At 42.6% G+C, this 22,639-nt stretch overlaps 1 protein-coding gene across 2 annotated transcripts in view; it reads left to right on the top strand.

Annotated features, from left to right (window-relative positions):
- Positions 1 to 22,639, top strand: part of LOC137350605 (fibrillin-1-like) — a 670,523-nt gene continuing 647,884 nt past the window's right edge. The window contains exons 1-4 of one of the 2 annotated variants that reach the window (XM_068015325.1): positions 1 to 612; positions 3,903 to 3,985; positions 4,184 to 4,282; positions 16,576 to 16,671. In XM_068015325.1, the coding sequence (XP_067871426.1) occupies positions 428 to 612; positions 3,903 to 3,985; positions 4,184 to 4,282; positions 16,576 to 16,671 (463 nt within the window). In that variant the 5' untranslated portion in view covers positions 1 to 427. The remainder of the gene's footprint in view (positions 613 to 3,902; positions 3,986 to 4,183; positions 4,283 to 16,575; positions 16,672 to 22,639) is intronic. The other variant, XM_068015324.1, reaches the window with a different exon arrangement.

Raw genomic sequence — 22,639 nt, forward strand, 5'->3', positions numbered from 1 at the left:
AGGGCGCGAGCTGTCTCAGAGCCGACTCGCGGAGCGCAGCTACATGCAGTCAAGCGGCAGCAGCGAGCGCTTGTGGTGCACAGGGCAAGCTCGGGGGACTATATATACATATAAAATATACATAATTTTTTTAATGTATTTTATTTTTACTCATGGGTTTCTTCCCTCCCCCGTTCAACTGGATCTGAACGGAAAGTCTGGAGTTCGTTTTTTTTGCTTTTAACTATTCCCTCAGTTTGTGTTTTGAAGAGATCTTTTCCCCTTGTTTTGATTTTATTTTGCCTCCCTCGAAAGTGTGGGGCGCAAGTAGCGGAAAATCCAGTTGTGTTTTCTTCCTCCACCCACCCATCCATCCCTCTTCTCTCTATCTGCCTTGGAGCACCGAGTAGTTGGCTGAGACGGGAGGGAGTCCAGCCCCGGCTGCACTATGTGGATACGGTGGCTGCTGAAACTTTCCGTGGGATTTACAACTTTTTTATCTATTGCGGTGCAAACAGGCGTAGGTGCGGCGGAGCAGAATCCCAATGCTGACAAATATAACAACAACAACAACCAGAAGACTGCAAATAGGTTAAGAAGACGAGGCGGATCTGGCCAGGATGCACTGAAAGGGTAAATGTTACCGTTACTGATTGGAGCTTATTTTATCTGCAAGGATATCTCCTATTTTCCATATTCTGGTTATTCCACCGTCTCCCCCCTCTAACCCCCCCCCCCCCACCCATTCCCAAAGAATAAAATCATTTTTTTAAACTTGAGCGAACTACGGGATGGATATTTTGCTTCTTAACTAAACTTGCGTTCTCAGCAACAAAATGTAGGACGGACGTCAAGGCAGACTTTTTAATTAAAACCACGATGTTTAAAAAAAAAGGACTTGGCGAGTATGTTGCATTAATACTTTTTTTTTTGTTTAGAAACGAGTGTAATGCTTTGCTGGAAGTGGTCGTTACTAACGGGCTTCTTTCGCCAAAGACTTTTTTTTAAAAAACTGAAAGTTCAAGACTGTATTTCCACATCAGCATAGACGCTCTTTTTCTTCCCCCTTAAAAGCAGCATATAGACTCCTGGATGTGAAGTTGCAGGGACGTGTAGGTACAGAAGGGGTCCCCCGTCTGTACCTCTGATTCTCTGCAAAACATTAACCCTTTAGCAGATGCATTGAACTGTTCTGAATACATTGCATTTCTTTCCATCTGGAACGTATCTGCATTTTTGAATGCAGAACTCCATGCCCCAAATATCGAAGCTCGACTATTCTAAGCAATACGTTAAACATTTGTGTTAAAAGATTATTCTGGACTTTTCACACTCTTTCCCCCCCTCCCCTCCCCTCCCCGTTTGGGACGGATCGGATCTGAGCTATGCTCAGTCTTGGTGTATTTCTATTAGCTGACGACGGAGGGAAAGTTAGCAGCTATTTTCTTGCTCGTTGTAAACATTTCTATTTCGAGCCACACTTAATATGTAGGTTGGAATGTGTCCTGATCAGACGGAGTTTGCTTTATCCTAGGTGGTTATATTGGTTAACAGTCCAATTCTCACAGATATAGTTGCAATGCACCGGTTTCTTGCACTCGTGTTCCACATGCTATTATTTGTAGGTGTAAAAGCTGCGCTTTTATCAAGTAGTTTTGTCTTCAACACATTGGGCCAGGCACTGAAGTTAAAACAAACGCAAGGTGGGGTGGTGGGGGAAGTAGCACGGCGATGGCAGTGGAGGACAGAGCGAGTTGGTGGCGGATCCATTTAATTGACTTATAATCGCCAAAATGCCACTTCGGCGCATCAAAAGAAACCCCTCTTGCTAGAGCACATCTTCAACGGTCGCTTTTGAGATTTCCCTTTTCGTACAATGGTTATTGTTTTCCTCCCGGATTCTCTTGAGCGCCACAGTGAAAAGTTTGTTTTTATGTAACTCGCTTAAGATCGAGTATGATCAAATTCCTTTCACCACTGTCAGTGGAAGAAAACATTTTCGTTCTTACTATTTCTTCTAGCATCATTATAGAAGCTGCTGCTTGAATACAAGATTTTTTTAAAGCTTCAGATGAATCCATCCCTACTTCTCACGCAGGATTTATGCGTTGTAATGTATCAGTTGCGAAACGTTTTTTTATATAAATCTGAAACTCCTAGACTGCATGTAAACAAAGCTGGAGGGCAACATATAGCCTTTGATATCCAGAGTTCTCCATTCAGAGTATTTGTTTTAAAAGCCATGTAGGCTATGGGGAAAACTGGAATTAATGGGCCAATTCTTTCAGAAAGCTGGCATGTGCTCTGTGGTCGAATAGTCTCCTGTGTTCAACGATTTTATGATTTCATGTACTCCTTTATAAAGAAAAACTTGAATTTTTATACACCTCCATCAGGTCTTCAGGATAACCCAATACATTTCACAACCAATTAATTACTTTTTGGTAGTATAGTCTGTTGTTCCACAGGCAGATGTAGCAGCCAGTTTTCGCAGTAAGATTCAACAAACAGCAAATGAAAAGAATGACTGGCATATTGTTGAAGACACCAGGATAACCATTCTCTGCTGTTCAAATACATCTTCATGATTCAGCAGATGGGGCCACATCTGAACAAGCAGTAGTACCTTCAGCCCTTGTAGCCTTGAATGTCACCCTAAGAAGTGAGTGCTGCCAACTGATCCAAACTGGCAATAAAGGAGGAATTTTCTGATTTATGCAGTTAGTCAAGAGCTGTGCCTGTGATTTCCCATTTGCACAGTTAGTAGATACAATTGTCCAATAATGGTACATGTTTTCAAAATAGACCCTCCAATGTTCAATCCATTTGAGTTACGTACATTATTTTTATCGAATGGTTAACTTTTCTCATATTTGGTATTTCACTGATTGAAATTCAAATAGTACTGCTGCTAGTGATATGTTATAAATTTGCAGATCATCCATGTTGTAAACTTTATATAGCTCATTTTACTTAAATAAAATCTAGGTAAATTGATTAATATCAAGTCCTAAGCAAGCCCAAATATTTTGAGTCTCGAAATCTTTCAAATTTAGTTTATCTAGCGCAACTGTGCATGGCACTGTGCTCATTGACTATCGGCTTATGCTTTAAAGCTTTGCCTAAAACTTTACAATATGGAATTATCTGTTTTTATCATGAATATGTATTGAGCCTCCCACATTTAGTAAAAGAACTCAACTGCTGAAGTTTGTATCTCAATTAATCTTAATAAAAAGGCAAATTTTAAGACTTTTTATGTCCTTGCTCTGAAATTCATTTCAGTAATAGTTTGTCAGTCTGCATTCAGCTTTTTTGGGAAACTCTTTAGATCATATAGATTTTCTTTTACCTAACAAGAGGTTTTAACCCAACATAATTGCCTACCATATTATTTAGGAGTCTGGTCAAACACAGAAAAATTGCAATTGAGTTGGATCTTGTAGTTAGTGTCGTGTTCTGAAGTTTAGGTTGTTTTCCTAAAGCAGTCATACTCTATTAGGGTGCTTTATGTCAGTGATGTTCGCACCAGTACTCCTGCAGTTCATGGCACTTAAATATATCGACCTCTATGAAGCGCACTTTTCATTCCATTAGAACAATGACCTCCTTCTGTAACTTGCTAGCGACATAGAGCCAGATAGAAAGTGGAGACCTATGATTTGAAATTGGGCCCTTGTTATGATGTATCAATGTATTAAAATTCCTTTGTCAGATATTTTCCAAGTCACTGGTCTTTGTATGCTTGCCAAAACCTGGATTAAATGTAAAAGTGCCATTACCTGAGTTAGCCTAAAAAAAATTTATAGTGGCACAATTTGTGTTTATGGGATGTCTAGAAATGTCGATGCAAACATTAACATAAAGATTTAGAACGTTTTTACCTCAGAATAAATGTATTTAATGGATTCTTTTTTTTTTAGGCCAAATGTTTGTGGATCACGTTTCCATTCATACTGCTGTCCTGGATGGAAAACATTACCTGGTGGAAATCAGTGCATCGTCCGTAAGTGACAGAAATGGGAAGTGGGGTGGCAGATAGTTGTAAAGTACTGCCAGAATTCAAGCAACTTAATAAGGCGGCAGCATTAGTAGAGAAGAGAATATTAGATGAAATCTTGAGCTTTTCATTTCTATCTTGATTTTGTAGTTTTTAAAAGAACCCATTTAGATTAAGATGCAGTTTTTTCTCTTTCAATTTCAGCAATTTGCAGGAACTCATGTGGTGATGGATTTTGTTCACGACCAAACATATGCACGTGCCCGAACGGTCAGATAGCACCCACCTGCGGTTCAAAATCAAGTGAGTGAAATTGACTTGTTTATGAAGCAATTAATTTATTAGAGTTTTTTGAGGATGTAGCTAGTCGGGTCAATAAAGGGGAGCCAGTATACTTGGATTTCTAAAAGGCATTTGATAAGATGCCACACAAAAGGTTAATACCGAAGATAAAAGCTCATGGAGTTGGAGATAATATATTGGCTTGATGGAGCATTATTTAATGGACAAGAAGCAGAGAGTAGAGATAAACAGGACGTTTTCAAGTTGGCAGACTGTACCTCATGGAGTGCCACAAGTTTCCATGCTGGGCCCCAGCTATTTTCAATTTATATTGATGAGTTCGATGAAGAGACCGAGAGTAATGAATCCAAATTTTCTGACATTTCAAAGCTAGGTGGTAATGTCATTTTTGTGAGGAGGTCACAGAGGTTGCAAAGAGATAGAGACAAGTTAAATGGGTAACATGGTGGCAGATGGAGTATAATATGAGGAAGTGTGAGGTTATTCATTTTGGTAGTAAGAATAGAAAAGCTTTTTTTTTTTTGAAAGGCATGAAACTTTCAAATGTTAATGAACAGAGAGACTTTGGTATGCTCGTACAAGGAACACAGAGTTACCATACAGATACAGGAAGCAATTTGGAAGGCAAGTGGCATGTTTGCCTTTATTGCAAGGAGACTGGAGTACAAGAATAAGGAAGTCTTGCTGCAGTTGTACAGGGCTTTGGCAAGACACATCTGGATCATTGTGTGCAGTTTTGATCTCACTATCTAAGGAAAGATATACTACTTGCATTGGACGTGGTGCAGTGAAAGTTCACTAAATTAGTTCTTGTAATGAGAGGGTTGTTCATGATGAGAGGATGAGTAAATTGGGCCTGCTCTGGAGTTTAGAAAAATGAGAGATGATCTCATTGAAACACAACATTCTGAAGGGGCTTGACTGGGTATACAGAGGTTTTTCTGCTGGTTGGGGAATCTAAAACACTGAGGCACAGTGTCAGGATAAGGGGACGATCATTTAGGACTGAAATTAGAAATTTCTTCACTCGGATTGTGAATCTTTGAAATTGTCTACTCCAGAGTGTTGAGGATGCTCCATCATTGAGTATATTTGGTCTTACGGAACCAAGAGATGTGAGAGCAGGCAGAAGAGTCAGTCATTAGCTTATTGAATGGCAGAGCAGGCTTGAGGGGCCATGTGGTCTACTCCTGCTCTTATTTCTTAGGTTCTTATGTTCTTTCCTATAGGGGATTAACTTTATTCTCCACTTTCATAAGCTATTCTCTTTTCCTGCCTCTGTTCTCTTTTTCCACAGCCTTTGTTTGTTGCCTTGAAAATTGTAAGCTAAATAATGTGTGACAATGCCCTGGGGATTATTCTTCTGATTCCTTTCTACCTTGACGAGGAAGTGCTTGCCCTTGGCTTGCTACTTCCCCCTGATGTGGCCGAGATAAGAAACTCATTGTGTGACTCTAGCATGAATTCACATGCGGTATTCTATGAGGTTGTGCACTGGCATACAGTGTGCTGTGTGAACATACTGCTTTGAAGTTGTTCAAGTGAACTTACTCATCCTCCTGTTTACAGAGAACTGCAAGTGTATCTGGCTGTGTACTGTTTGCTTTTTGTTGAATTCTTTTGCCTGAATTATGTATTGTGCTATTAGCTGGGTGTATGATTTTTACTGAAAAATGTATTTTTATTGATAATGCTCTTGTTAAGCACCTTGGGACATTTTGCTATGTTAAAAGACAATATAAATGCAAGTTATTATGCTTTGGGTAGTCTCAATCCACTTACCAGTGAGCATTGTGCATGGAACAGAAAACTGCCTCTAATCTATAATAATCTTTTTTTGTCTGTCCGGACTGTTTGTTTAGATTGATCAGTTTAAGAGGCGCATCTGTTGGGTTGATTTGGTGGGCGGAGCCTGGCGCACAGGGAGGCACATGATGCGCATGCACAGTTGGTCTGTCGCTGTCCTTGTGTGTGAAGTGATGCCGATTCTCTCTGGCAGTTATGAAGCTTGGTCTTTTAAAAGCTGGTAGGAGAATCAGCGAGAAGTGCCAGAATTTATTCTTCTCACCTCCCTCTGGTAGCTGAGAGCTGAGTACGTGTGAGCATTGCCCAGAATCACCAAAGCATCGACTACTGGCTCCATCAGCAGCGCCACACTGGCCTTGATCGGCAGCCAGGATTGCAGTGGGAATGACCCAGGAACATTGACACAAGCCCCTGCCCCCAACCCTGCGTTAAGGAGTGAAACTGAGATCCTGTTCCACTTTGAGTCTGTGCTGCCTGTGTTTAGTTTGGGCATAACCAATCCTATTGAATATTCATTAGATGATTTTCAAAATGTCAGCTAAGGAACTGCTGATTGTGGGGCCGGGCCAAGGTTTTTGTTGTTGGGGGGGGGGGGGGGGGTGCGGAAATGGCTTTGTCAGGGTCCATATGGGAATGTGGTGGGATGGCATGGGGGAGATGCCGTGAGAGGGAAGAGATGGGTTGGTGTGGTAGTGAGGGAATGGCATGGGAAGGATGACCTGGGAGGATTGGATTAGATGATTGAATTGGTTAAGTGTGGCAAAATAGAGGGGAGAATTATTTGATGGAACTTATTATTTGAAAGCTATTTTTCATGCTAAAAATGAAGATTCACTGGGTTGAATGACCAAAGTTTTAGAAAAGCTGTCAGGTGAATTTAAAGAATACATTAGCGTTGAACACAGTTTAACTCCCATTGGGCATGCCACCAACAGACTTGGACTCGAGGAAGGAGCAGTTATAATGTTGCTATGAAACTTCAATCCTAAACAAAGACTTTGTCATGGAACAACATTGGTAGTTAGGAAGCTGTTTTCTTTGATAGATCCTTGAATTATAACAGGCAGATTTCAGGGAAGTTTATTCCTTGAATATTATTGAGCCCATCAGATGTAAACCTACCTTTTCAACTCCTAAACAGTTCCCTGTTTGTACACATTGACAGCTTTATGTTGTTTTTTCTGGAGTGAGAGGTCTTGATTCTTTTAAAGTCTTTGGTGAAAGAGTAATTAGAAATACCATATTTAAAGAAGTACTGTTGGAATGAAGATACTAATTTGACCGCTAATGTTTTGCAGGTCTTGGCTAGTTCATCAGTTATTGACTATTTCACTGAGGTCACAAGATGAAAATTAAAAAGCATCATTTAAGTGTATTAGAGGATCCTTCTCTTGAGGGTGAGAACTGAGGCACATTGTAGGAAGATTTCTTCTAAGCATTATGTGTAACTAAATCTTGATAGTTTGCGATTTCATTATACCCAAGCAAAGAAGTCTTTCTATCAGTACTGGAGTATCTAACTCTGCAGGACTTGTTGCTGGCACTTAGTGCCCAAAATTTAAAGTGCTTTAGTTCCCAGCACTGATGGTTAGCTAGGATATCAACAATATTAATGAGCATTATAGTTATCCGAGCTGACCTGACGCAGTCTTTCAATTTGCCTGTGTAGCTGGAATAAACTCACAGTATAAAGTATTACGTTAATTTTTGAATCATTCCCCAATTGCACAGTTAGCATATTATTTCTAACTGCATCACAAGTCCAGCTGCTGTAGTAACTGAATTATTTTGAACAAAGTAGTGGGTTTGAAAAAAATACAAGGGCATCTCCAGTTGAGGTTAGTGGTAGTTTTTTCTTTTGTCCGTGTTAATTTGGAAAATACATAAGATTTTTTTAAAGAGCTTATGCCTTCTCAGCTATTCGAGCAAAAATAAATGTAATTAACCTCAGTGCTCCCAATTCCTTTTGGCCTTGCCTCCAATAAAGTGAACAAATCAAACAATTTATTCAGGATAATAAAAGCAAAATACTGCGGATGCTGGAAATCTGAAAGAAAAACAAGAAATGCTGGAATCACTCAGCAGGTCTGGCAGCATCTGTGGAAAGAGAAGCAGAGTTAACGTTTCGGGTCAGCGACCCTTCTTCGGAACTGACAAATATTAGAAAAGTCACAGATTATAAACAAGTGAGGTGGGGGTTGGGCAAGAGATAACAAAGGAGAAGGTGCAGATTGGACCAGGCCACATAGCTGACCAAAAGGTCACGGAGCAAAGGCAAACAATATGTTAATGGTGTGTTGAAAGACAAAGCATTAGTACAGATTAGGTGTTAATATACTGAATATTGAACATCAGCAAGTGCAAACCTGAAGAAAAACAACCTGATAAAAACAGTGGGTAAGCAAACTGAACAAACTAAGATGAAATGAAATAAATGCAAAAAAAGATTGTAAAAAATGTAAAAAGGAATGTTAATAAAAAAAAAGGAAGAAAAAAATAACTAAAAATGACTAAAAATGAAAGTAAAGTGGGGGGCTGTCATGCTCTGAAATTATTGAACTCAATGTTCAGTCCGGCAGGCTGTAGTGTGCCTAATCGGTAGATGAGATGCTGTTCCTCGAGCTTGCGTTGATGTTCACTGGAACACTGCAGCAATCCCAGGACAGAGATGTGAGCATGAGAGCAGGGGGGAGTGTTGAAATGGCAAGCAACCGGAAGCTCAGGGTCCTGCTTGCGGACTGAGCGGAGATGTACCGCAAAGCGGTCACCCAGTCTGCGCTTGGTCTCCCCAATGTAGAGGAGACCACATTTTGAGCAGCGAATACAGTATACTACATTGAAAGAAGTACAAGTAAATCGCTGCTTCACCAGAAAGGAGTGTTTGGGGCCTGGGATAGTGAGGAGAGAGGAGGTAAATGGGCAGGTATTACACCTCCTGCGATTGCAAGGGAAGGTGCCCTGGGATGGGGACGAGGTGGTGGGGGTAATGGAGGAGTGGACCAGGGTGTCGCGGAGGGAACGATCCCTTCGGAATGCTGACAGGGGAAGGGAGGGGAAGATGCGACTGGTAGTGGCATCACGCTGGAGGTGGCGAAAATGGCGGAGGATGATCCTTTGGATATGGAGGCTGGTGGGATGAAAAGTGAGGACAAGGGGAACCCTGTCACGGTTCTGGGAGGGAGGGGAAGGGGTGAGGGTAGAGGTGCGGGGAATGGGTTGGACACGGTTGAGGGCCCTGTCAACCACAGTGGGGGGAAATCCTCGGTTGAGGAAAAAGGTCATATCAGAAGCACCGTCATGGAAGGTAGCATCATCAGAGCAGATGCGTCGGAGACGGAGAAACTGGGAGAATGGAATGGAGTCCTTACAGGAGGTAGGGTGTGAAGAAGTGTAGTCGAGGTAGCTGTGGGAGTCAGTGGGCTTATAATGGATATTGGTAGACAACCTATCCCCAGAGATGGAGACAGAGAAGTCGAGGAAGGGAAGGGAAGTGTCAGAGATGGACCATGTGAAGGTGAGAGAAGGGTGGAAATTGGAAGCAAAGTTGATAAAGTTTTCTAGTTCGGGGCGGGAGCAGGAAACGGCACCGATACAGTCATCAATGTACCGGAAAAAGAGTTGGGGGAGGGGGCCTGAGTAGGACTGGAACAAAGAATGCTCGACATATCCCACAAAAAGACAGGCATAACTAGGACCCATGCGGGTACCCATAGCGACACCTTTTACTTGAAGGAAATGCATGGAGTTGAAGGAGAAGTTGTTCAATGTGAGAACAAGTTCAGCCAGGCGGAGGAGGGTGGTGGTGGATGGGGACTGGTTGGGCCTCTGTTCCAGGAAGAAGCGGAGAACCCTCAAACCATCCTGGTGGGGGATGGAGGTGTAGAGCGATTGGACGTCCATAGCGAAGAGGAGGCGGTTGGGACCAGGAAACTGGAAATTGTCAAAATGACGTAGGGCATCAGAAGAGTCACGGATGTAGGTGGGAAGAGACTGGACCAGTGGAGAAAAGATAGTCTAGATAGGAAGAAATAAGTTCAGTGGGGCAGGAGCAGGCTGACACAATGGGTCTGCCGGGACAGTCCCGTTTGTGGATTTTGGGAAGGAGGTAGAAGCGGGCTGTCCGGGGTTGCGGGACTATGAGTTTGGAAGCTGTAGAGGGAAGATCTCCAGAGGAGATGAGGTCAGTGACAGTCCTTTGGACGGTGGCTTGATGTTCACTGGTGGGGTCATGGTCCAGAGGGAGGTAGGAAGAAGTGTCCGTGAGTTGGCGTTGAGCTTCTGCAAGGTAGAGGTCGGTACGCCATACAACAACAGCACCACCCTTGTCTGCAGGTTTGATGACCATGTCGGGGTTAGACCTGAGAGAACGGAGTGCCTCAAGTTCAGAGGGGGACAGGTTAGAGTGAGTGAGGGGGGCAGAGAAATTGAGACGACCAATGTCTCGCCGACAGTTTTCAATGAAGAGATCAAGAGCGGGTAAGAGGCCAGGGGGAGGGGTCCAGGTAGAGGGAGAATGCTGGAGGCGGGTGAATGGGTCTGCTGGTCGGGGGGAGGACTCCTGGTCGAAGAAGTGAGCCCGGAGGCGGAGGCGACGGAAGAAGAGCTCAACGTCATGCCGAGCGCAAAATTCATTGAGGTGGGGGCGTAAGGGGATAAAACTGAGACCTTTGCTGAGTGCAGAACGCTCAGCATCAGAGAGGGGGAGGTCAGAGGGTATAGTGAATACACGGCAAGGGGTCCGATCAGAAGGGGTGGGGTCAGAGGGAAGTGAAGCGGAAGGAGGATCTGGAGGGGCATTAGTCCCCATCAGCTGCTGGAGCTTGCGTTCCTTGACACCTGAAAGGAAGAAAAAAAGTTTTTTGTTAATGCGTCGGATGAGACGCAAGATGAGATGAAACTGCGGAGTAGAACAGATTTGAGATAAGGTGAGACGGTGCTGCTGGAGAGAGGTGTCCAGTGTGTGCATATGGCGGCGCATAGCACTGAGTGTGGATCTCAGGATGCGGCGAGAGTAGCAGTCCGTGGAACGTTGTATTTCTCGGAGATACCTGTGATCCTGGGTGGTTTCAAAGCATGATGGGTGAAACTGCAGTTGGAATCCACGTGGAATCAGTCGGAGCCGGAGACAGTCACTGAGGAAGGAGATGTGGCTGTGAAAACGAGTTTTGGTAGATACCTTATCAAACACCAGGAGGGAAATAGAAAGCAATGAAGGTGAACAAGGTAAAAGAGACAAACGAAAATCCCGTCGGAGAGAAGAGCAGAACTTCTTCAAGGTAGGCATTCCTGGAAGAGAAGTGGCAGTGAATTAAACACTAAAATAAAAGCAAAATACTGCGGATGCTGGAAATCTGAAAGAAAAATAAGAAATGCTGGAATCACTCAGCAGGTCTGGCAGCATCTGTGGAAAGAAGCAGAGTTAATGTTTCGGGTCAGCGACCCTTCTTCGGAACTGACAAATATTAGAAAAGTCACAGATTATAAACAAGTGAGGTGGGGGTTGGGCAAGAGATAACAAAGGAGAAGGTGCAGATTGGACCAGGCCACATAGCTGACCAAAAGGTCACGGAGCAAAGGCAAACAATATGTTAATGGTGTGTTGAAAGACAAAGCATTAGTACAGATTAGGTGTTAATATACTGAATATTGAACATCAGCAAGTGCAAACCTGAAGAAAAACAACCTGAAAAAAACAGTGGGTAAGCAAACTGAACAAACTAAGATGAAATGAAAAAATGCAAATTTATTCAGGATCATTTGCAAAGCTACTGTCTCAATCGAATTCGGGCCATAATTTTATAACCTATGCCTAACTTGTGCTTATGCCTGATGAACCTCTGCTTTGTTTTTATTTATTCATTCATGGGATGTGGGCATCGCTGGCCAGGCCAGCATTTATTGCCCATCCCTAATTGTCCTTGAGAAGGTGGTGGTGAGCTGCCTTCTTGAACTGCTGCAGTCCATGTGAGGTAGGTAGACCCACTGTGCTGTTAGGAAGGGAGTTCCAGGATTTTGACTTGGCGACAGTGAAGGAACGGCGATATAGTTCCAAGTCAGGATGGTGGGGGACTTGGTGGTATTCCCATGCATTTGCTGCCCTTGTCCTTCTAGTTGGAAGAGGTTGCGGGTTTGGAAGGTGCGGTCTAAGGAGCCTTGGTGCGTTGCTGTAGTGCATCTTGTAGATGGTACACACTGCTGCTACTGTGTGTCAGTGGTGGAGGGAGTGAATGTTTGTAGATGGGGTGCCGATCAATCTGGCTGCTTTGTCCTGGATGGTGTCGAGCTTCTTGAGTGTTGTTGGAACTGCACCCATCCAGGCAAGTGGAGAGTATTCCATCACACTCCTGACTTGTGCCTTGTAGATGCTGGACAGGCTTTGGGGAGTCAGGAGGTGAGTTACTTGCTGCAGAATCCCTAGCCTCTGACCTGCTCTTGTAACCACGGTATTTATATGGCTACTCCAGTTCAGTTTCTGGTCAATGGTAGCCCCTAGCCCCTGCTGTCTGCGGAGCTTCATCAAATTACTCCTTTAGGTATAGCTTGTGCCACTGTGCTCAGGAAGTGCATTTTCCGTCCCAAACCTGTGGTAATGGAAAGGTGGGAGAAATCTTCCTTTCTTATTGTGTTCACTGACACTCCAGGAAAGGCCGATCACCAAGCATCAGTTAGCTGGGTGATGCTGTCTCAAAGGCCATAGGTTCTGACATGACAGTAAAGGGATTTGGAGATTAGGACAATAAATTTTAATTCAATGTTTTGGTGGATTGAGAATGAGAGCTGATCAGCAAAGGTAGAGGTGATGGGTTGGCATGATTTGGTCTAGGTTACGATGCAAGAGATTGAGTTTTGTTGGAGTTCATGTAGGGTATGTCATGCTCGGCCTCCACCTGCCAAGAATGAGGCACATTCATTTTGGTATGAACATTTGATTTTTAACTGTTGCTGGAGCGAGGAAATGACTTGTTAAACAGATCAGCCGTGGCTGGAAAAAGACATTTGCATAGTAACACAGTGCTTGGAAGACAAGGGACCATTCCCTGACACATTCAACCCACAATGGACCTTGATCATGTATTGTGTGTAAGAGGAGCATTCCAGGGACTGCGAAGGTGATACAATCCAGGACTGGTTAGATCAGCTGGTCACATGACTAACTGGCTGCTTGAAGGTTTTTTGAATTAGCCACAGAGTTTGGGCGAAAAGAGTTTTTGCTCCTGGACTTAGAAGATCTCTCCTTCTTTCTCACAAGCCCCTGAATCCACTGAAGATACTTGAACCCCAAAAGAGAAAAGTCTCCTACAGTGGACAAGGTTTAAGAAGAATACTGGGCCCCAATGCAAAGCAAGATCTACCTACAATCAAGGACTCTACAGTGAGCTCGAAGAACCGTAACAAAAACTCTTCAGTTATTGTCTCAAACTTTTCCATTTTATTTTTTCTTCTCTTTTCTGTGTCTATTTGCATGTGTGTATTGCATCTGCATGCTAGCGTGGGTGTGTCCTGTATCTGTAGGCGTTAACCAAATTCATGCTAGCATGGGTGTGTCGTGTTCCGTAGGCGTTAACTGAATTAGAGTTTAAGTTTAATAAATTTCACCTTTTCTTCTTTAAATTTAAGAAAACCTGTTTGTGCTGGTTTCTTTGCCTTATAATTGGAAAGCAGTGAACAAGGATTCACCAAGGGAGAGCTAAAAACATGGTGTGTTTAAAATTAAACCCTGTTACGGTAAGACCAGGTGAAGGCTGAGAGGGACCCCTAGACACCTTTCTTGCCTGGTTGAGAAATCAAGTCTAGAGATTACAAATGGTCGAATGCATTAAAATAATGAGAGGAATTTCAGACAAATCTACGAAGCATTTGTATGTTCATGTCCTACAGTAAAATTTAGGGATACAATGTATGTAAACTAGGTTTTACACCCACATATTTAATGGTGGATTTATTAGTTATTTTAATCAAAAATCTAATTTTATTAGAAGGGCTTCTGATGACTTAAGCCATAACACCTCAGATGTTTATTATTTATTCAAATCTTTAACAGAATAAATTGCAAGAAAAATATTGATTTAATGGACACATTTTAATAAAACAGCGCATAATGTTAGAACCATGAAGCTAGTTAATGTTGTTCCAAAAAAAGTGGCCTGAAGAGTTCCATGGTGATGGTAAAATTTTGTAGGCGCTGCCCAGGCGACAAGTCTGAGGTCATTTTGTCTGATTACTCTCCTGTGAAGCACCTTGGAATGTTTTTCTATGTTGAAAGCTCTGCGTAAATAGTTTTTTAAAGTAAAGAAAAAATAGTTGGTAACTAATATTCGATAGCAGCCTTAAGGGGTTGAAAATTACATTGAAGTTAGCTGTTTTATTAGCCATGTTAGTGAGACTAATGATAGGGACAGGTGTAATCATTTGAAGATTTGGGATCTGGAGCATATTTATGATCCTGTGTCAATCAATGCAATATAAATCATTTAATTTACAAAAGTTTTTGTTGGCTTCTATCCTGCAAAGCATGTTTCATATTCACATTTATGTATATTAAAGGAATACATTATAATATGGTAAACTGCACACTTGCAATTGAAAAGTTAACTTATTAAATGTTGTGAACAATGAATAATTTTATAAGTACAGTTTTAGTGCAGTTAGAACTGTTCCTGCAATGAATTAGGGAATTTTAGACACTTTGCTAAACAGGAAATGGCGCAATATGCACGTTTAATTTTTCTATGGTTATGTTAGGAACATTCATGTTTACATAAACAGTACTTCTTTTGAACCCATGATGTGACTTTTTGCTGTAGCATAACAGAGAAAAAATGCACTGATGTAGGAAAATGTGTGTTTTTGGCAGGAGAATGTCAGTTGGAATTTAGCAAAGCAATTTAGATCTGCATTTATGCCAAGTGAGTCTTCTCTGTCTGCTGTTTGTGTTTCATAGTCTTGGGATGGATATACTTTAATAGATTCAATCCATATCTAACCAGAAACTTTGTCAGTTAAATCATATTATTGGGACTAATTAATTCCTCTTCATTTTGTGATCCGGAATTAGTTTGTTACAAAATGCAATTTTAATAGAAGGAAATCTTAAGGGTAGACGTTTGCAAGATCAGTATCAGCAATGCAAATGTTCATTGCTGGTAATGAGGGAGGGTGCATTTTACTTGTACTGCTGAGGTATTAGTTAAAAATTAGTGGCAAGAATTTCTATGGTGCTATAGGTGGCTCCTTAGTGATGTTTCAGCCATGGCTTTCAGTTGCACCAAATATACTTATCTAAAAAAAACTACATAAAATGAGTTTGCAAACAGTAATCTGGTGTTAGGAATGTGTAATTATTGAATTTTTAATTTGTAATTAAGAGGGCATGGATTTAAATGATTTTATGGTACACATTTATTATTTCTGATGGAATTATTAATGAATCGAGGGGGAAGAAGGAAATGTATTGCTGATTTTTATTACTATATTCCAACAGTAAATGTGTGCATTCTTCACTTTTTCACAGCGTTCATGTTAGTTTTATATTTTGTCTCACCAGACTTTCCTTCATTCACAGTTATCTCTTCTCCTTTAGTTGCATAATTTGCTCTCCAGCTGAGAGGGCAAGCAGGTAGCCAAGGACATCTTTACGATCTTTGCCAAAGCCACTGTGTAGCCAGTTGGTAGGGAATGCTGAAGTAGAATCCAAGGTGGAAAGTTTGCCAGTTTTCTCCTTCTTTCAATTAAGCATTTGATCCCTGTCCTGTGGTGCCACTGGCTACTTGCCTTAAGGGAAGTGTAAAATTATTGCCAACTAAGACTGGCATTTATCGTAAAGTTAACAATACTGTGTGAATATGCTTGCATTCAGTTGTGTCCTTTGCCACAGCAATACTTTTCATTTATTGTTTCATGAATGTAAACCCTCAATATTGATGAAAATACAAATTTTTTTCCTAATTAGCAATAATGTGAATGTACAAACCTTGGGGAAACTATTCTTAGCAGCCCATAGCTCCTCTTGCTATTCAACTAGAGATTATTTTGCTTACATGTTCTATTTTGTACATAACTTCATTATTGTGATTGATTTACCCCAATTTAAAAATAAAGGTAGATGTGACTTTGCAAACTTTTATTTAATGTTGACTGACTCGCTGAACCCCAAAGCTACAACTGTTCCATATCTCTTTAAACAAGTCAGTACGGGAAAGTCCATGTTTACTTTTAGAGCCAGTCTGGGAATCTGGCCTTTTGAGTTTAGAAACTTTATCAATAGAGTTTATCATGCTTATTTTAAGCTAATTGGTTCAGGCCTAGATTTGGTAACAATGAATTTGTGGAAATTGATTACTTATCTGTATTGCTCAGTTTTTCGAGGCCAGCTTTTTGATCTGCAATTATTGTTGAATTGAAGTTTTTTATCTCCGCATAAGTAAGATTTATAGAAAATAGTCTGGTTATTACTGTACTAATCTGTACCTGCAACTTTTATTTTGCAGTCCAACAGTGCAACATTAGATGCATGAATGGTGGCTCCTGTGCTGAGGATAATTGTATTTGTCAGAAGGGATATATTGGAACTCACTGTGGGCAACGTAAGTATTGTCACTGATTACTTTTATATATCCTTAAAGAAGATTTTAAGAATTTAATATTTCCTGCAATCTTATTTTAAAGTACACTCTCAAAATGTATGCAATAACAATACTTTGTTTAAGAAGATAATAGGGACACATTTCTGTAGACCAGTTCTGTGCGAATATATTTGCATTCAGTTATACCCTTTGCCACAGCAATACTTTTCATTCTTCCTCTCCTCCACCCCTGTTTTTTTTTCGGCAAGGTGCTCCAAAAACACACTTTAAAAAAAAAAATCTAATACTGAGCTTTTAATTCAATATGCTTCAATGTACATGTAATCAACTACTGTTTGTATATCCATTACACTTATTTCCTTGTTTCATTGAATTATCAAAGTCACTGCTGATTTTACATTTTAAGTAACTCAGCAAAATACATTTTAAAATTATTTTGTTTGTTCCCATCTAGTAAAACATATGACGTGCTCCTAGGTGTCTGCCATTGCCCTTCTCTACAAGGGGCAGCTAGGGAACGCAGGAGAATGGACAGGGTGATTTGGATGCTGGCTTTTCTTGCCTTTAATCTGTGCTGAGTACTTCCTGCAATGATCTGAGATGGGAACTTGCTGTCTTAGGGGTTCACTGTGGCAAAATGGCAGATATGCCAAACTTTCCCACACCCTCATTGTACAGCATGTTGTTATACCAAAACTCCTGTGCCACCAACTTTTAAGCACTTTGCTATTTTTGTACTTGCTCATCAGTTAGAAAATTACATAAGAAATAGGAACAGGAATGGGCCATTCAGCTCTTTGAGCCTGTCTGTCATTCAGCAAGATCATGGTTGACCTACTTCAACTCCAACTGTCCCCACCCTTGAATACCATAGTAACCAAAAATCGATCAACCTTTGTCTTGAATATACTCAGCAACTGAGCATCCACAGCTCTCTGGGTTAGAGAATTCCAAAGATTCATACCTTTTGAGTGAAGAAATTTATCCTCATCTCAGTCTTAAATGGTCAATCCCTTATGCTGAGACTGCTAGTTCTTGACTCCTCAGCTGGGGACACATGCTCCCAGTATTTATCTTGTCAAGCCCCTGAAGAATTTTGTACGCTTCAATGAGATTGCCACTCATTCCACTAAATTCTAGAGACTATAAGAGCATAGTTTATTCAATCCCCCCCCCTCATAGGACAATCCTGTCATCCTCGGAATCAATCAAGAGAACCCACGTTGCGCTCCATCTAAGGCAAGTGCATCCTTCCTTAAGTAAGGAGACCAAAGCACAGTACTCCAGGTGTGGTCTCATCAAGGTTCTATATAATTGTTGTAAGACTTCTTTCGAACAAAGAACAGTACAGCACAGGAACAGGCCATTTGGCCCTCCAAGCCTGCGCCGATCTTGATGCCTGCCTAAACTAAAACCTTCTGCACTTCCAGGGTCCGTATCCCTCTATTCCCATCCTATTCATGTATTTGTCAAGATGCCTCTTAAACGTCGCTATCGTACCTACTTCCACCACCTCCCCCGGCAGCAAGTTCCAGGCACTCACCACCCTCTGTGTAAAGAACTTGCCTCGCACATCCCCTCTAAACTTTGCCCCTCTCACCTTAAACCTATGTCCCCTAGTAACTGACTCTTCCACCCCAGGAAAAAGCTTCTGACTATCCACTCTGTCCAGGCCACTCATAACTTTGTAAATCTCTATCATGTCGCCCCTCCACCTCCGTTCCAGTGAAAACAATCCAAGTTTATCCAACCTCTCCTCATAGCTAATGCCCTCCAGACCAGGCAACATCCTGGTAAACCTCTTCTGTACCCTCTCCAAAGCCTCCACGTCCTTCTGGTAGTGTGGCGACCAGAATTGTACGCAATATTCTAAGTGTGGCCGAACTAAAGTTCTGTACAGCTGCAGCATGACTTGCCAATTTTTATACTCTATGCCCTGACCGATGAAGGCAAGCATGCCATATGCCTTCTTGACTACCTTATCCACCTGTGTTGCCACTTTCAGTGACCTGTGGACCTGTACGCCCAGATCTCTCTGCCTGTCAATACTCCTCTAAGGGTTCTGCCATTTACTGTATACTTCCCACCTGCATTAGACCTTCCAAAATGCATTACCTCACATTTGTCTGGATTGAACTCTATCTGCCATTTCTCCGCCCAAGTCTCCATACGATCTATATCCTGCTGTATCCTCTGACAATCCTCATCACTATCCACAACTCCACCAACCTTTTGTGTCGTCCGCAAACTTACTAATCAGACCAGCTACATTTTCCTCCAAATCATTTATATATACTACAAACAGCAGAGGTCCCAGCACTGATCCCTGCGGAACACCACTAATCACATCCCTCCATTCAGAAAAGCACCCTTCCACTGCTACCTTGTGTCTTCTATGACAGAGCCAGTTCTGTATCCATCTTGCCAGCTCACTTCTGATCCCGTGTGACTTCACCTTTTGTACCAGTCTGCCATGAGGGACCTTGTCAAAGGCTTTACTGAAGTCCATATAGATAACATCCACTGCCCTTCCTTCATCAATCATCTTCGTCACTTCCTCAGAAAACTCAATCAAATTTGTGAGACATGACCTCCCCTTCACAAACCATGCTGCCTCTCGCTAATAAGTTTGTTTGTTTCCAAATGGGAGTAAATCTTGTCCCGAAGAATCCTCTCTAATAATTTCCCTACCACTGACGTAAGGCTCACCGGCCTATAATTTCCTGGATTATCCTTGCTACCCTTAAACAAAGGAACAAAATTGGCTATTCTCCAGTCCTCTGGGACCTCACCTGTAGCCAATGAGGATGCAAAGATTTCTGTCAAGGCCCCAGCAATTTCTTCCCTTGCCTCCCTCAGTATTCTGGGGTCGATCCCATCAGGCCCTGGGGACTTATTTACCTTAATGCTTTGCAAGACACCCAACACCTCCTCTTTTTTGATAATGAGATGACTGAGACTATCTCCACTCCCTTCCCTAGGCTCATCATTCACCAAGTCCTTCTCTTTGGTGAGTACTGATGCAAAGTACTCATTTAGTACCTCGCCCATTTCCTCTGGCTCCATACATAGATTCCCTTCTCTGTCCTTGAGTGGGCCAACTCTTTCCCTAGTTACCCTCTTGCTCTTTATATACGTATAAAAAGCTTTGGGATTTTCCTTAATCCTGTTTGCCAATTACTTTTCATGACCCCTTTTAGCCCTCCTGACTCCTTGCTTAAGTTCCTTCCGACTGTCTTTATTTTCCTCAAGGGATTCGTCTGTTCCTAGCCTTTCTACCCTTACGAATGCTTCCTTTTTTCTTTTTGACTAGGTTCACAATATCCCGCATTATCCAAGGTTCCCGAAACTTGCCAAACTTATCCTTCTTCCTCACAGGAACGTGCCGGTCCTGGATTCTAATCAACTGACATTTGAAAGACTCCCACATGTCAGATGTTGATTTACCCTCAAACAGCTGCCCCCAATCTAAATTCTTCAGTTCCTGCCTAATATTGTTATAATTAGCCTTCCCCCAGTTTAGCACCTTCACCCGAGGACTACTCTTATCCTTATCCACAAGTACCTTAAAACCTATGGAATTATGGTCACTGTTCCCGAAATGCTCCCCGACTGAAACTTCGACCACCTGGCCGGGCTCATTCCCCAATACCAGGTCCAGTATGGCCCCATCCCTAGTTGGACTATCTACATATTGTTTCAAGAAGCCCTCCTGGATGCTCCTTACAAATTCTGCCCCATCCATGCCCCTAGCACTAAGTGAGTCCCAGTCAATATAGGGTAAGTTAAAATCACCCATCACTACAACCCTGTTACCTTTTACATCTTTCCAAAATCTGTCTACATATCTGCTCCTCTACCTCCTGCTGGCTGTTGGGAGGCCTGTAGAAAGCCCCCAACATCGTGACAACACCCTTCCTATTCCTGAGCTCCACCCATATTGCCTCGCTGCATGACCCCTCCGAGGTGTCCTCCCACAGTACAGCTGTGATATTCTCCTTAACCAGTAATGCAACTCCCCCACCCCTTTTACATCCCCCTCTATCCCGCCTGAAGCTTCTAAATCCTGGAACATTTAGCTGCCAATCCTGTCCTGCCCTCAACCAAGTCTCTAATAGCAACAACATCATAGTTCCAAGTATTAATCCAAGCTCTAAGTTCATCTGTCTTACCTGTTATACTTCTTGCATTGAAACAAATGCGCTTCAGACCACCAGTCCCGCTGTGCTCCGCAACATCTCCCTGCCTGCTCTTCCTCTTCGTCTTACTGGCCTTATTTACTAGTTTCCCCCTCATTTATTTCACTTGCTGTCCTACTGCTCTGGTTCCCACCCCCCTGCCACACTAGTTTAAACCCTCCCGAGTGACGCTAGCAAACCTCGCAGCCAGGATATTAGTGCCCTTCCAGTTTAGATGCAACCCGTCCTTCTTGTGCAGGTCCCATCTGTCCCTGAAGAGATCCCAATGGTCCAGATATCTGAAACCCTCCCTTCTACACCAGCTGTTCAGCCACGTGTTTAGTTGGACTATCTTCCTATTTCTAGCCTCACTGGCATGTGGCACAGGGAGTAATCCCGAGATTACAACCCTAGAGGCCCTGTCTTTTAACTTTCTACCTAACTCCCTAAACTCCCCCTCCAGGACCTCATCACTCTTCCTGCCTATGTCGTTGGTACCGATGTGTTCCACAACCTCTGGCTGTTCACCCTCCCCCTTCAGAATGCCCCCTGTCCGTTCAGAGACATCCTTGACCCTGGCACCTGGGAGGCAGCATACCATCCTGGAGTCTCTTTCACGTCCAATGAAGCGCCTATCTGTGCCCCTGACTATGGAGTCCCTTATAACTATTGCTCTTCTGCGCTTTGTCCCTCCCTGCTGAACAACAGTGCCAGCCGTGGTGCCACTGCTCTGGCTGCTGCTGTTTTCCCCTGATAGGCCATCCCCCCTCAACAGTATCCAAAACAGTATACTTGTTAGAGAGGGGGATAGCCACAGGGGCTTCCTGCACTGACTGCCTGCCCCTTCTAGCGGTCACCCATCTATCTGCCTGCACCTTGGGTGTAACCACTTCTCTAAAACTCGTGTCTATGACGCTTTCTGCCACCTGCATGCTCCTAAGTGCATCCAGTTGCCACTCCAACCGATCCATGCGGTCTGTGAGGAGCTGCAACTGGGTACACTTCCTGCAGATGTAGTCGTCCAGATCGCTGGAAGCGTCACTGACCTCCCACGTCTCACAGGTGAAGCACTTCACTCCTCTAACTGACATTTCTAGCACTAATTAATAAATTAATTTAAAATAAATAAATACTTATTAAATCCTTACTAAATTGTTATAATTAACTATATGGTCCCTAGTGCTAGATTCCTACTATAAATATTTACTCCTTAAAAAATTTTTTTTTTCTTTTTATTCATTCTTGGTCCAACGTTTATTGCCCATACCTAATTGCTCTTGAGAAGGTGGTGGCGTATGGCCTTCTTGCACCACTACAGTTCATTGGTGTAGGTACACCAACAACGCTCTTCGGGAGGGAGTTCCAGGATTTTGACCCAGTGACAGTGAAGGAACGGTGATTTAGTTCCAAGTCAGGATGGTGTGTGAATTGGAGGGGAGCTTGCAGATGGTGGTGTCTTCCGCCCTCGTCTTTCTAGATGGTAGAGGTCGCAGGTTTGGAAGATGCTGTTGAATGAGTCTTGGCGAGTTGCTGCAGTGCGTCGTTTAGATGGTCCAAACTGCTGCCACTGTGTGCCTGTGGTGGAGGGAGTGAATGCTTAAGGTGGTTGATGGGGTGCTGGTCAACTGGGCTGCTTTATCTTGGATGGTGTTGCAGGCAAGTGGAGAATATTCCATTGCACTTCTGACTTGTGCTTTGCAGATGGCGGACACTTTTTGGGGAGTCAGATGTGAGTTAGTTGCCGCTGAATTCCCAGCTTCTGACCTCCTCTTGTAGCCACAGTATTTATA

This window comes from Heterodontus francisci, chromosome 35 (genome assembly GCF_036365525.1).
Source record: "Heterodontus francisci isolate sHetFra1 chromosome 35, sHetFra1.hap1, whole genome shotgun sequence".
Taxonomy (NCBI): domain Eukaryota; kingdom Metazoa; phylum Chordata; class Chondrichthyes; order Heterodontiformes; family Heterodontidae; genus Heterodontus; species Heterodontus francisci.